The 13,721-nt window shown below is 36.2% G+C and overlaps 1 gene segment (V, D, J or C); it reads left to right on the top strand.

Moving 5' to 3' along the window:
- Positions 1-2,587: 2,587 nt before the first annotated feature.
- Positions 2,588-3,018, top strand: LOC119781762. The segment is given in 2 exon segments: positions 2,588-2,630; positions 2,717-3,018. Coding segments are annotated over 2 exon segments (345 nt in total).
- The last annotated feature ends 10,703 nt before the right edge of the window (positions 3,019-13,721 follow it).

The raw sequence follows: 13,721 nt of genomic DNA, 5'->3' as shown, positions 1-13,721 counted from the left end.
GCATAAGCCCTATAAATAAGCCACAGGTGAGCTAGCTGCGTGGAGTTCAATGGAGGGAGGAATAAGAGTAAGGATTAGAGGAGGAAGAGGACAGGGAGGGGGAGGAGGAGGAGAAAGAGAAGAAGAAAAAGGAGACCAGATATGTCATCATATGGGACAATATCAGTTTTCATTGGGCTGCTTTTTTTATTGGCTTGGGAAAAAACCAAGAGAAAAGTTAAGCAAGATGTATTAGGTTTATGCTGATTTGGTGAAATGTTTTATTTCTGTCTAGATTTTTACAAAAAATAGCCAATAGTAACAAAAATTGCACTCAAGCTGTCAAAAGAAAACCCAAAAGTCTACGTATTTAGAAATTGAGAATTTCGCCTAAAAACATAATTTTATGTAACATTTTCAATGTCAAACAAAATACAGACTATAACTACTTATGATACACTCAATTAATGTGTGCTAGTGCTGACTTCTTTTAATTACAATGATGAAAAGAATACATTTCTAAATGATAACACTTGATGTCCTTTAAGTTTCAAGATATTTGCAAACATACTGTAAATCTAATAGAATTTATAAAATAAATCACAGTTACTTTTACAAACACATAAATATTGTAGATCATGAACAGACATGATTTTGCTATTTCAACACATCAATAACCGTATTTATTGTCTTTAACATGATACATTGGAAATACAAAGAAGCAGTGCAAAAATCCCTCAAAAAGTGATAAATGTTTTATTCATGAAAACCAGAATAGGAAGACCAGACCAAAACAACTATTCAGATTAATCTTTTTCGGTTTCATTTGTATGTTTGCTAAGCCATAACAAGGCTTTTGTTTGAGACATCCTATAAGCCTGGAACTCAAACTCTAATCCAGAGTTTGAATTGAGATAGCTTCTTGCATGGGAAGTGAGATGTCTTCAAACTTGCAAAACAATTCCAGTGTTTTTATTTTCATTTTATTATTTTTTTTTTTTACTTTTTTGGACTGGGAAGAAAAGATTTGAAGCATTTTTAATCTTAGAATATTCTATAAATTGTATGGCTTTTCTGAGATACAAAGTGGAAATAAATATGGCCTTTATTTATTTCTGTCTAAACAAAAACTGACATTTCTTCAATCCGGAGAGAAGAAATAACTCACTGGTTGAATAGTGCCATGACAAAAAATGAATATTGAGTTTAGAGATTATAAGTCAAAATAACTTTCAGACATGGTAAAATTTTATAAACAGGAAGATAAAATCAGCGACTTCCACAAGTCATTGATTTAGTCCCACAAATTTAAGCAAAAACTACAATCTGTTCTGATGTCTTTCCTGCCTGCAGCTCTTATAGGTTTTGCCTAAAAATATTACATAATCTAAAAATTCCTCCATTACTTTCCCATACATCATTTTTAAGAGTGTACTATACTGTAAATGCAAACATATTCCTAAACTGTGGTTGATAGAAAAAAAGCATTATTGTTATTATGTGTTCATATTCCTTAAATATATATATTGAATCAAACCAAGGCACAAATCTCTGTGTTTCTTATAGAATTAAAGAGGTATTTCAGTTGGATATTATATATTTAGTCCTATTCTCCTTTGTTTCTCTAAAAAGAACAGACACATATTCAAAACATTTGGTCAACATTCTTTATTGGCTACAGTAACAAAGTATTTGTACTTCGGTACCTGACACCTCTGCTGATCTGGGCACAGAGGGATTCGCTTTTTACACGATAAGTTTAATTTCAGGTTTGGTTCAGTCTGACACTAAATTGCTCTAAATATAACATCTAAGTTTTGCCTTCCTACAAATGTGTTTTGTTTCATTCTCTTCTAAAGTCAATAAAAACAGTTCTATTATGTTTTATTTAAAATACATTTATTTTGCACTGTTCTTTGCATAAATATTTAAATAAAAGAAAAGACAATAAAACAGGGGTAGTTATATCTCTGTAATATTAGGTTTATAAAAAGAATAATAAATGAAGTAGGGATAACAAAGCGCAGGTAATCAGAGATATTAAAAATTGATAGGCATTGTAGGTAAACTGCAAATTACTTTATTATCTCAACCTTTCAATTTTAGTCCTGTGGTTCTAAGCCTATAAAACCCTTAGAGAGAAGTCCTAACTATACAGAATATAAACAAATAGTGATGTTAAAAGTAATTCTGTTACATTGGCTCATGACCATGTGTATATAGCTGACCTTTGACCTTCCAGATAAAACTTGGGTAATCCATAAACAGCACACTGAACTGAAACATATTTGTAACGAAGGCCAAAATGCAAAAAAACAAACAAACAACCTTTTTAATGAAATAGTCACAAAGAGTATTTTTCTTTGACCTTTTGTTTCCTAAACTAGAGGAAGAAATAAAAAAAAAGAAAATAATATATCAATATTACAGATTTAATTACATTGTCTTTTAAAGCTGTTAAATGAACAGGAAAACACGTGGTCAAAATATTGACATCTTGTTTGTCATTATGCAAATGATTGTTTCTGGTAAAGTCTTGATCTGATGCTGTGAGGCTGCAGAAGAAAAGAAACTCCCATCAGATCATCAGATCATCTTCATCACCAACATGTTCTCTGTAGCTCTGCTGCTGCTGCTGGCTGCTGGATCCTGTGAGTCTGATTGAAGGAGAAACATTAACAGCATGATGATCCTAAACTGACTGACTATGTATTGATCCTAAATGTTTTCTTTACAGATGTATCATGTGAAACTCTGACTCAGCCAGCATCTTTAACTGTTCAGCCAGGTCAACGTCTGACCATCAGATGTCAGGTCTCTTATGATCTGAGCTACTGGACAGCTTGGATCAGACAGGCTGCTGGGAAAGGACTGGAATGGATTGGGATGAAATATACTGGAAACTCGTACTACAAAGACTCACTGAAGAACAAGTTCAGTATTGATTTAGACACTTCCAGTAAAACAGTGACTCTAAATGGACAGAATATGCAGCCTGAAGACTCTGCTGTGTATTACTGTGCCAGACAACCACAGTGACACAAACAAGCAGCAGAGCTGTACAAAAACCCCTCAGAGCTTGAATGGTTGTTATATGTAATCACCAGAGGAGGCGCTCTAAGACCATTTTTTGTGGTTGTTTAATGTGAAAGAAAGTTTTAACAACAAACTGAAATGTTGAGCAGTAATAATAATAATAATAAATCAAAATATTATTATGTAGTTCCTTTGCCTACTGTAAAGTGTTTCTCCATCATAATGCAAAATAACACGCCCTGCTGTGTATTTCTGTCTTGTTTGTAGTTTGTGTCTCCAGCATCATTATGATGAACTATGTTCTTCTTTTATTTTTCTTACAACTGAGTTTGCAAAACTCAATTTCCAAATGACCATCACAATCCCAGCAAAAAAGTTACAAATATATGGCTATTATTTACAATATTTTGCCAACTGTCTGGCACATTGTCACATGTTAAAACTGTTAAAGATAATTATTTAACACTTCAATCAGTCCGATGCCAGGTCTCTTACTGTATGATCTGAGCTCCTGGACAGCTTGGATTAGAGAGGCTGCTGGGAAAGGTCTGGAGTTGGAATGGGCTGAAATATACTGGAAACTTACACTATAAAGATTACCTAAAGAACAAGTTTAGTGACACTTCAAGTAAAACAGTGACCCTGAATGGAATATGCACCCTGAAGACTGCTGTGTATTACTGTGCCAGACACCCCCACAGTCTGAATACTGGCTAATGTCTTCACAAAAGGAGACAGTTCAAGAACAATATTAGATTGTTTGTGGAGCTGTATTTGAAAGAAAGTTAATAGCAAGATAATTATTTACTGGCATATAATACTAATAATTAAAACAATTAGAATTAACAAAGCATAAAAAAACAAATATCATATTGTCATATATTTAGACAAGAAAAAAATAATTCAGATTACCTAAAGAAAAAATTCTAACTTGGGTTAGACATGCTGCTGTAGAAGGACTGGAGTGGATTGAGAATGAGATTGAGATGGAGATTAATATTACAAGGGTCCAGCTAGATACCACATGCCACTTAGTGCAGAAACTGTGGAGCTCTGGTCAGTTTATGCTGGCGAAAATAACTACATCCCTCTTTGGTCAAGGGTAGGCTACCTAGGCGAGTAGAATTAATACTTAAATGCTGATTTGTTTATTAAAAAGTAGCTGCTGAAATATTTTTGCTAAGGTTTATGATAAACATTTAAATTGTCTTTTTAATGTTAAGCTGTCGTTCCTGTCTTCGTAAAGTTGTGTTTTTGCTGTTCTGTGTGGTTATCTCTTATTCCATCTCATTTGTTCCGATGTGCATTCTTCAAGTCCAGCTTCCTTTTGTTATATAAGCTGCCACATCAATGCGTCGCTTGATCAGTCATCTTATTGAAGGCAGCTTGGTTTATGACCCAAAGATATTTTTATGACCTGGTTTTGGCACGGTTTGAGATCTTGTGGTTCCCGGCCTGTGGTTATTATCCAAGCCTAGCTGCAAGACTTGTCCTGATTACAGTTCTGTGTTTGTGAGGTGCTGGTTAGCTGTTGTTAGCTGTGGATTACCTGTGTTAGTTGCTAAGCCATTGTTTGCCGGTGTTGTGATTCTATAGTTAAATTCTATTCCCAGCCCGCTGGGAATTTATGTTTCTGATACTTTAAGATGTTTATTGCCCTCCCCTGTAGGGGTGGTAAAATATCTTATTTAATCAGATATTATTTCAGCTGTTATATACTGTTTATGACACACAGTCCTACTAACTGTGTGTTAGAACAATAGATGAAAGAGTGATTCGAGCACTAATCATGGTCAAACAGTTATTTCTGCACATACATGGAATAAATTCACCACAACTTCTGTTCAAAATATAAGATTTTATTAACAAAAATCATTCAGCTCCAAATCAAACATATTTCAGTTTAACACTCTCAACTAAGACTAGTAAAACTCAACTAAACTAAACTAACTACTATGTACAAAGAGGAAGGGGAAAACGGTTGAAAAACATATTATAGTTTAAGATGGATTCTGTGTTTGAAACCAATGTTTATCTGGAATAATTTGGGATCTGATCAAATTAGCTTTTCACTAATTTTAAAGAAATTGGAATGTTTTCAGACCAATTGACAATGCAAATCCATGAGGTGAATAAAACATTATTTGGCCAAATAATGTTTTATTAAATGATTTGCTTAATCAAGAACCAAAAACCTTTAGTTAAATGATTCTTTACCCTCTTTGAAATAGCTAGCAGCGAATAGACATCAGGCTTCCACTAAATGACTCTTGGTCAGACTTGGTAATGGAAATGTAATGAGCATTTGAGGAACACATAAACACTAATGTTATTTCAGTGTTTAAATCCTTAGTGAATAAAGCTTGTCTAAGCTTTAGCAACAGCTCAACATATATTCCTGTAGCATAGCGTAGCATGCAGTCCATTCTTTAGCATCAATTAGCGTTGTCTTTACTCAGCAGTAAACACACGATATGATTGGCATCATCAAAACACACATTGCTTGTTCTGTCCCTAATCATGCCAGACCTGCAAACCTTTTTCCATGTCCGTTTGGAAAGCTTGAGTTTTATCCAGTTTTGCAGCTCTGCAGTCAGGGGTTCTTTGTCTCAGTCTCACAGCAGGGGTCCCCTCAGTCTCACACCAGGGCATGGTCTTCATCCAGTTTGGCTCTGTAAGTTCTGAAACTCAAGAGAAATGTGTTGCAAAGGTTCTGTTTGCAGCAGTTAGGTTCTGAAGAGTTCTGACTCATCCTTGATGGTTCTGGGGATCTGGTTTCCCTGGGGCCTGCATCTCCACTGTGGGCCACAGTGGGCCCCAGCTTTGAGAGCAGGAGCAGAAGCAGGGTGGATCAGACGAGGGAGAAAAAGTGAAGAGAGAAGAAAAAAAGAGAGAGAATCCTGTGTGCTCTGTGGTTTTGTTCTGTCCTCACAGGGAGGGGGGGTAGGTTTTCACACCTCTGTGACTTCCATGTGACTGCTTGTGGCTGCTTTGGCTGAAAAAGGGGGGCTGCAGAAGTCCCCCAGCTGTTATTCACCAAAGCTGCGTTTTCTTCTCTGGTCATCCTATCAGGATGAAATATGGACACTGCTTCCCAATGTCCAAAAAGTATGATCATGGCATATGGCACAACATATCCCCCTTTTGATCTGGAAATAAAAGATGCAGTTCTTTGTTTTCAGATCACAAATAGGTCCATAAAGCCATGAGATCTGGAGCGGTGATGAGTCAGGTTCCTGTTGGCAGGAAGAAAGTTCATTTAGGGTTCATATCTTCTCCAGTGTTTGTCCCTGGATGATTTCTTGCAGGTCTGGCAGAAGCTGACCCTATCTTATCATAAAACAGTTCATTTTCTCCAGAGGTTTTGCGTCTGGTTGAAGCAGGTCTGGCAGGAAAGTCTGACCCTGATACACAAATATATACATTCCAAACAAAATTTCCTAACACCTTCATGATGCTGTTATTCAACCTTCATCATTTCTCAAGTTGTGAAACAAAAGAAAGAAAGGATAAAACAGGTTAAAGTATGTTAGAAATTATCAGCAACTATCATACTCTTGGATATGATAAGTTTTACCATTAGCTTGGAATTGTGGTACCTTGTGATTGGTCAGAGAAGCCAATAGCTCTGTAAGAACTGTTTTGCAGATCTGTTCTAGGTTTTCTTTTGTGGTTGTTTCTGTAACTTGTTGATGTCCCCCTTTACCAGTGTAAACCTTTGGTTTTGCATTGTGATGTGAAGGCTTATGACCTTCATCTTGGTGAACCACTGGGGAACTGAATCTGTGTCTGTTTCTGGTCCTGTTCTTTGTTTGAAGGTTAAAGACTCTAAGCTTGCTTTGAAATCTATCTGATTTGAGACGTATTTCCCAAACAAACTGAGCATATCTGCGAGTTTCCTGCATAGAAAGGTTCTCTATCCTACAATGCATTGCTACATCATATCGTACACTTTCATGAAGATTTTGGATGAACAATGCTTTAAATGTGGGATCTTCTTCGTCAATATCTGGAGAACTGCAGCCCTCAAAATAAACCTGTCTCAAGCGAAAGTAATATTCTCTGGGTGTTTCATGTTCTCCTTGGAGAACTAAAGATGCCTCAAGCGTTGCTAACGCTGGATCTCTGTAACCAGAATATTCTTCTCTTAAGGTTTGACAAAGAGCTGAATAACTTTCTCTGATTTTTGGAGGAAGAGATTTTATGAAAACATGGACGCTTCTAGCTGTTGTTTTCCAAATCAACTTCAATTTCTCACGAGAAGAAGGAAATGGCAAGTCTTTTAGACAGTGCTCAACTTCTTGCAGATAATCAGCTATGTTGGAGTGTTGATTTTCTGGGTCAAAAATATCAATGTCTTTGGCCAAGGATTCAATTTGTTGAATTCTATGGTCACTCGGTGGACCTGGCCCGTCAGGAAGCTGGTTCTGCTCATTAAGTGGTGGGGGGTTTTGAGCTAACCTTTGATGACACAAGGGAGACTGGTTCTCCTCAGAGTTTTTCAAGGTGTGAACTTTGGCACTTGATGCTCGGTCAGCAGAGTGTGAGACAGAGATTGGTTTGCATGGCTGTCCTTTGCAAAATTTTAAACTGCTTGAGTTTACCAAGTGATCTACTTGTTTCTCTCTGTCTGCGACACTACTTTGACTTTGAACACCTTCAGATCTATTTAGTGTTAACTCAGAGTTCAGAGACTTTGTATCTGCTTCAGGAACTGTTCTCCTTTTGACTGGGGTGACCTCCTGCTGATTCAAAGTCTGCTTGCTTTGTTTATTGCATAGGTCCTGAGAGAGGGGGGTCACCTTTTGTTCTGAGGCATGGTCAGTCTGGCCACATGGGTCTTTGATCTTTTCAGCTCCTGACAATAAAATGTTGCAGCACTTACTCTGTGGCAGATCATCTGATATTTGGCTTCTAACTCAGAGTACTGTTTAGCTTTATTTGGGATTTAAGCTGATAAAGAAGCGTGAGCTCACAGAGTACATCTGTTATCAGAAAGTTTCCATTTGGGTTTTGAATTAAGTTAATTAATTCTTGAATCTTTTCTTCACATAGGCTGAGGTTAAAATTGTTTAGGTTATCCTGCTTTTCTGAAGATAAGTGGATAAGCTTTGCAACAATTTGTTTCTGTTTCTCTATGCCTATGGAGTCAATTGTGTGCCCAGAATTGAGGATGCTTGGATCCATTTTCAGCTGATGGCACAAAAACACAAGTTATGAAGAAATTTCAAAAGAACACAATCCAGTCAGTACCCACTATACTTGTATATTTACATATACATATTGTAAGGACTTATTTTTATGTGTGTAGAAACGGGTCATGGGTTATCTTTAAACCTGTGATATCAAAGAAACACTTTTCTTTTCAGTGTTAAAAATGCTACACCTTGTTTAGGATTTACCAGCTATTTTAGCGCATGCTTTACCTGTCTCTGAGGGTTTATAAGCAGTTTGGCGCAAAGCTTACCTTTTAAGGACTTACAAGCAATTTTGCTTATGCTTCACCCTTTTTTGTGATATCAAAGAAACACTTTTCTTTCAGTGTTAAAAATGCTATACCTTGTTTTAGGATTTATTAGCTATTTTAGCGCATGCTTTACCTGTCTTGGAGGATTTATAAGCAGTTTGGCGCAAAGCTTACCTTTTTAAGGATTTACTAGCAAATTAGCTTATGATTCACCTTTCTTTAAGGGATTTTAAGCAATTTAATTTGAATCCACCCCCTTTCGGTTGGGTAGGATCACAGATTAACTTACGTTAAATCTGGCAACAAATCTTGTTCTACACAATATAAAATAAGTGTTTAGGAGTCTTATCAGACTAATAGACTAAGGGATTTGGTTAAATTCCGAGGCATCTAACCTATTTTGGACTGGAGGTGACTTTGAAATAGCATAACTTGGGAGTTTTCATTTTTGGGATGTGGTTATAGAAACCACAAATGGCAGCATCTAGTTATAGATGTGCATAAATTTTGGTCGAACGATAAGATTAACTTGGGTGTTAAATCTTTTAGTTTTAGTTGGACCAAAGTGATCAGATTGATTTGAATCATCTGAGTTTTGCTTTGAAGTAAGGTTGGTTATCACTAGCTGAAGAGATATTTTGGAGTTATTAGATTTAGTTACATGTTCTATATTTTGATTCTCCAAGAATGTCAAAGGTTATATTTTCTTCTCATATAAGCTAAGACATTTAGTATTGGATTCTTAAGTTGTGAGTTTAAGATTTCATTATTGAGTGGTGAGAGCTGATGTTAATGCTTTCACACGGTTTTCAATAATGGCTCTAAGTTTATTCTCATATATGTGCAGAATGACTGTTATATTCGATGACCACCAAACTGAGACACCAATTAAATGTTACATTCAATGAGTCCAGTCGCATGGGATGCTAAATAAATGTTACAATTAATGGGCCCAGCAATCAGGGACGCCATATTTATGTTGTGATTCTATAGTTAAATTCTATTCCCAGCCCGCTGGGAATTTATGTTTCTGATACTTTAAGATGTTTATTGCCCTCCCCTGTAGGGGTGGTAAAATATCTTATTTAATCAGATATTATTTCAGCTGTTATATACTGTTTATGACACACAGTCCTACTAACTGTGTGTTAGAACAATAGATGAAAGAGTGATTCGAGCACTAATCATGGTCAAACAGTTATTTCTGCACATACATGGAATAAATTCACCACAACTTCTGTTCAAAATATAAGATTTTATTAACAAAAATCATTCAGCTCCAAATCAAACATATTTCAGTTTAACACTCTCAACTAAGACTAGTAAAACTCAACTAAACTAAACTAACTACTATGTACAAAGAGGAAGGGGAAAACGGTTGAAAAACATATTATAGTTTAAGATGGATTCTGTGTTTGAAACCAATGTTTATCTGGAATAATTTGGGATCTGATCAAATTAGCTTTTCACTAATTTTAAAGAAATTGGAATGTTTTCAGACCAATTGACAATGCAAATCCATGAGGTGAATAAAACATTATTTGGCCAAATAATGTTTTATTAAATGATTTGCTTAATCAAGAACCAAAAACCTTTAGTTAAATGATTCTTTACCCTCTTTGAAATAGCTAGCAGCGAATAGACATCAGGCTTCCACTAAATGACTCTTGGTCAGACTTGGTAATGGAAATGTAATGAGCATTTGAGGAACACATAAACACTAATGTTATTTCAGTGTTTAAATCCTTAGTGAATAAAGCTTGTCTAAGCTTTAGCAACAGCTCAACATATATTCCTGTAGCATAGCGTAGCATGCAGTCCATTCTTTAGCATCAATTAGCGTTGTCTTTACTCAGCAGTAAACACACGATATGATTGGCATCATCAAAACACACATTGCTTGTTCTGTCCCTAATCATGCCAGACCTGCAAACCTTTTTCCATGTCCGTTTGGAAAGCTTGAGTTTTATCCAGTTTTGCAGCTCTGCAGTCAGGGGTTCTTTGTCTCAGTCTCACAGCAGGGGTCCCCTCAGTCTCACACCAGGGCATGGTCTTCATCCAGTTTGGCTCTGTAAGTTCTGAAACTCAAGAGAAATGTGTTGCAAAGGTTCTGTTTGCAGCAGTTAGGTTCTGAAGAGTTCTGACTCATCCTTGATGGTTCTGGGGATCTGGTTTCCCTGGGGCCTGCATCTCCACTGTGGGCCACAGTGGGCCCCAGCTTTGAGAGCAGGAGCAGAAGCAGGGTGGATCAGACGAGGGAGAAAAAGTGAAGAGAGAAGAAAAAAAGAGAGAGAATCCTGTGTGCTCTGTGGTTTTGTTCTGTCCTCACAGGGAGGGGGGGTAGGTTTTCACACCTCTGTGACTTCCATGTGACTGCTTGTGGCTGCTTTGGCTGAAAAAGGGGGGCTGCAGAAGTCCCCCAGCTGTTATTCACCAAAGCTGCGTTTTCTTCTCTGGTCATCCTATCAGGATGAAATATGGACACTGCTTCCCAATGTCCAAAAAGTATGATCATGGCATATGGCACAACACCGGGACAACTGCCGCATGGCATCCCTGCACCACCACTTGTTTTTATAAACATGTCAATGCTGTCACATCAAATGCATTGTGTTTATTGGTAATTCTTCACTATTTCATTAAGTAAAACTTAATTGGTTGAACTGTTACCAGGGACCACTGTTACCCATCTGTTTTTCTGTATATATTACACTACTAATGTGTTGGACGTCCCCACAGTACTTCACAAAAAGCTGAACTAATGACTTTAATTTTGTCAAAGACTCCACCTCAAAGACTCATTTAAATCATTTTATGTTTACTGATTCTTTCATGGATATTCCATTTTGATTCCAGTAGTTGTAATATTTGCAGTGGTGTCAAAGGTACACACATTTGTTACTTAAGTAGAAGTATAGATACTGCAGTTTAAAAACACTCTGGTAAAAGTTAAAGTATCAACTGGACATCTTTACTCAAGTAAAGGTGAAAAGGTATATGCTCCAAAAACTAATTAAAGGATAAAAGTATAAAGTAACCTTAAAAAAAACCAGCAAGATGCCACTATATGAATTGAAAGATAAATTTTCCGACTATTTCGATAAATTCCTTGAGATAGGGCCCAAGGATGAGGGAGGTCGTGTTGGTCTACGTCTCCATTTCCCGATACGCTCTCGCCTGTGTCCGACCTTTTTAGACATTTAAACATCTTTTTCTGATATGACACATTCATTGTCGCATGGCAGAGACAATATAAACCTCTCTCTCTACACAAGCCCTCCTGGAATGTATTCATCCCCTCTTGTCAGAATTACTGCAGACTTCCTAACTACTGCTGCTCCTGTAAATGGATTGAAGTTCCTGCTTCTGGAGTCCTGGATTTTCCCTGGGTACTCTCCTTATTTCCAAAATAAACACTGTTTAAATACTGTGTGTGTCTTAAGATGATTCTGCCTGTTAATTCAAATTGTTCCTAAAACCCACAACGACTTTAAACTGAGAAGATAAATTCTATGCTTTTTTTAAATCTAGTTGCTAGTTCTGGTTTACAGTACATTCATTTTCCAAAGCTGCTTTTTTTTTTCAAATCCAAAAGTCCATTGATTTCAGAAAACCTCAGTTAATATGAAAATCTCCTTATAGCCTGAACAGGTTATATGAAGCCACCAGAGGGGGAGCTCTAGGACCATTTATTGTTGAAGGATTGCCCAAAATGTAATTGAATGATTTCAGAATTTAACATAAGAATTGCAAAACATTTGGCCTAAAATTTAATTGGAGGTTGTGTCTTGTTTTTTGATTACCCTTCAGACAAAACCTGTGATCATTCAGAATATAGAAATATCTGCTAATTTCAAAGATGACTGACCATGACAACCATGACTGACCCTTTATTAAAAAAAAGACAAACAAATGCAAATCTACAGTAAAGATCACTGGTAAAATGACAAAGATCAGAGGCTGCATTTAAATGGCCTTCTCATGGCCTCTCTTACTTTTACACAATAATTTAACTGGAAAAAAATCACACTGAAGCATTTCAATTGCCTTAAAAAATTATCTAAGCATACATTTTTTAGCAGTTTAACAGTTGTTATTTTCCTGTGTACCGGTAATTTAAGAGTGGCACAAACTGAACACAGATGGTTTGGGATTTTCTGTTTAATACTTTTGTCAATATGTTTGTTCAGAAGGAAGTTTTTCTTGTTTTATTCTTTTATTAACAGCACTGGAATATACAACAAGTCAATATTTGTGTTCTTCAGCAACACATTTGTTCACATTCTCTTTGCGTTAATGTGACATATTCACTTTAAATGTTTCTCCTGTTTTTATGTTGTTGAGCAAAAATTCTGATCAGAATCCATTATTCTAGTTTTGAAATCAAATACCAGAGTATCAAGAGATATCAGAGGATTTTGAAATTTGTATGAAATGCAATAAAATAAAATAAAAATAGAAACGCTATGGATATATTAAATCCATTCTTTCCTTAAGAAAAAAAAAATCTTTGCTGTGTATTTCCATCCTGCTGATTGGTTGAAGAACACACTTCCCGCTTCCCTTTTTGCAGTTTTTCTGCTATTTCAGTTCAATTCATTTTTCCAATTTTTATGTTACAGTGTTGAGAAAATGTCAGTAGCTATGTCTTTAATTTGCTTCTTTGATTTATGTCTAATTTTAATCTTCCCCCAAAGCAACATAATCATACCACATATGTCTGTGACAATCCATAAATACATTCAAAAATTCCTTAGAGTCGAATCCCTTAGGGTTAAAGGGTGATAGTGTGGGGACTTGAAACCCCTAACGGTATCTCATGTTTTACTGTCAATTAAAAAAACTAAATATTTATCTGCATAACTGATTCTATTTCAAAAGCCCTTGTTAAAATAAAAGAAAATATATTAACTAATATTGACAGGGGTATGATTCTTGCATGTGTTTCATGAAGATAATGAATAACTGTAAGATCAGGTCTCTTGTGTCCAGCTGGGAGCTCTTGCAGAGGACAGGTTTACATGAAAGCATTGTCCATCCATCTTTTAGTTTTTTTTCATAATATATTCTGATGCTGCTTTGGTATTATGCAAATCAGAAGAGTCTGGTTTTTAAAGTCTTGAGCTGATGCTGTCAGTTGCAGAAAAAGAAAAACTCCCATCAGATCATCTTCAACTCCATCATGGTTTCTATTGCACTTCTGCTGCTGCTGGCTGCTGGATCCTGTAAGTCTCACTAA

The sequence above is a fragment of the Cyprinodon tularosa genome, unplaced genomic scaffold (assembly GCF_016077235.1).
Source record: "Cyprinodon tularosa strain WSP-4 unplaced genomic scaffold, ASM1607723v1 ctg181, whole genome shotgun sequence".
In the NCBI taxonomy this organism is placed as follows: Eukaryota; Metazoa; Chordata; class Actinopteri; order Cyprinodontiformes; family Cyprinodontidae; genus Cyprinodon; species Cyprinodon tularosa.
The sequence above is the reverse complement of the archived record's forward strand: the minus strand, read 5'-3'. Positions and strand labels throughout refer to the sequence as shown.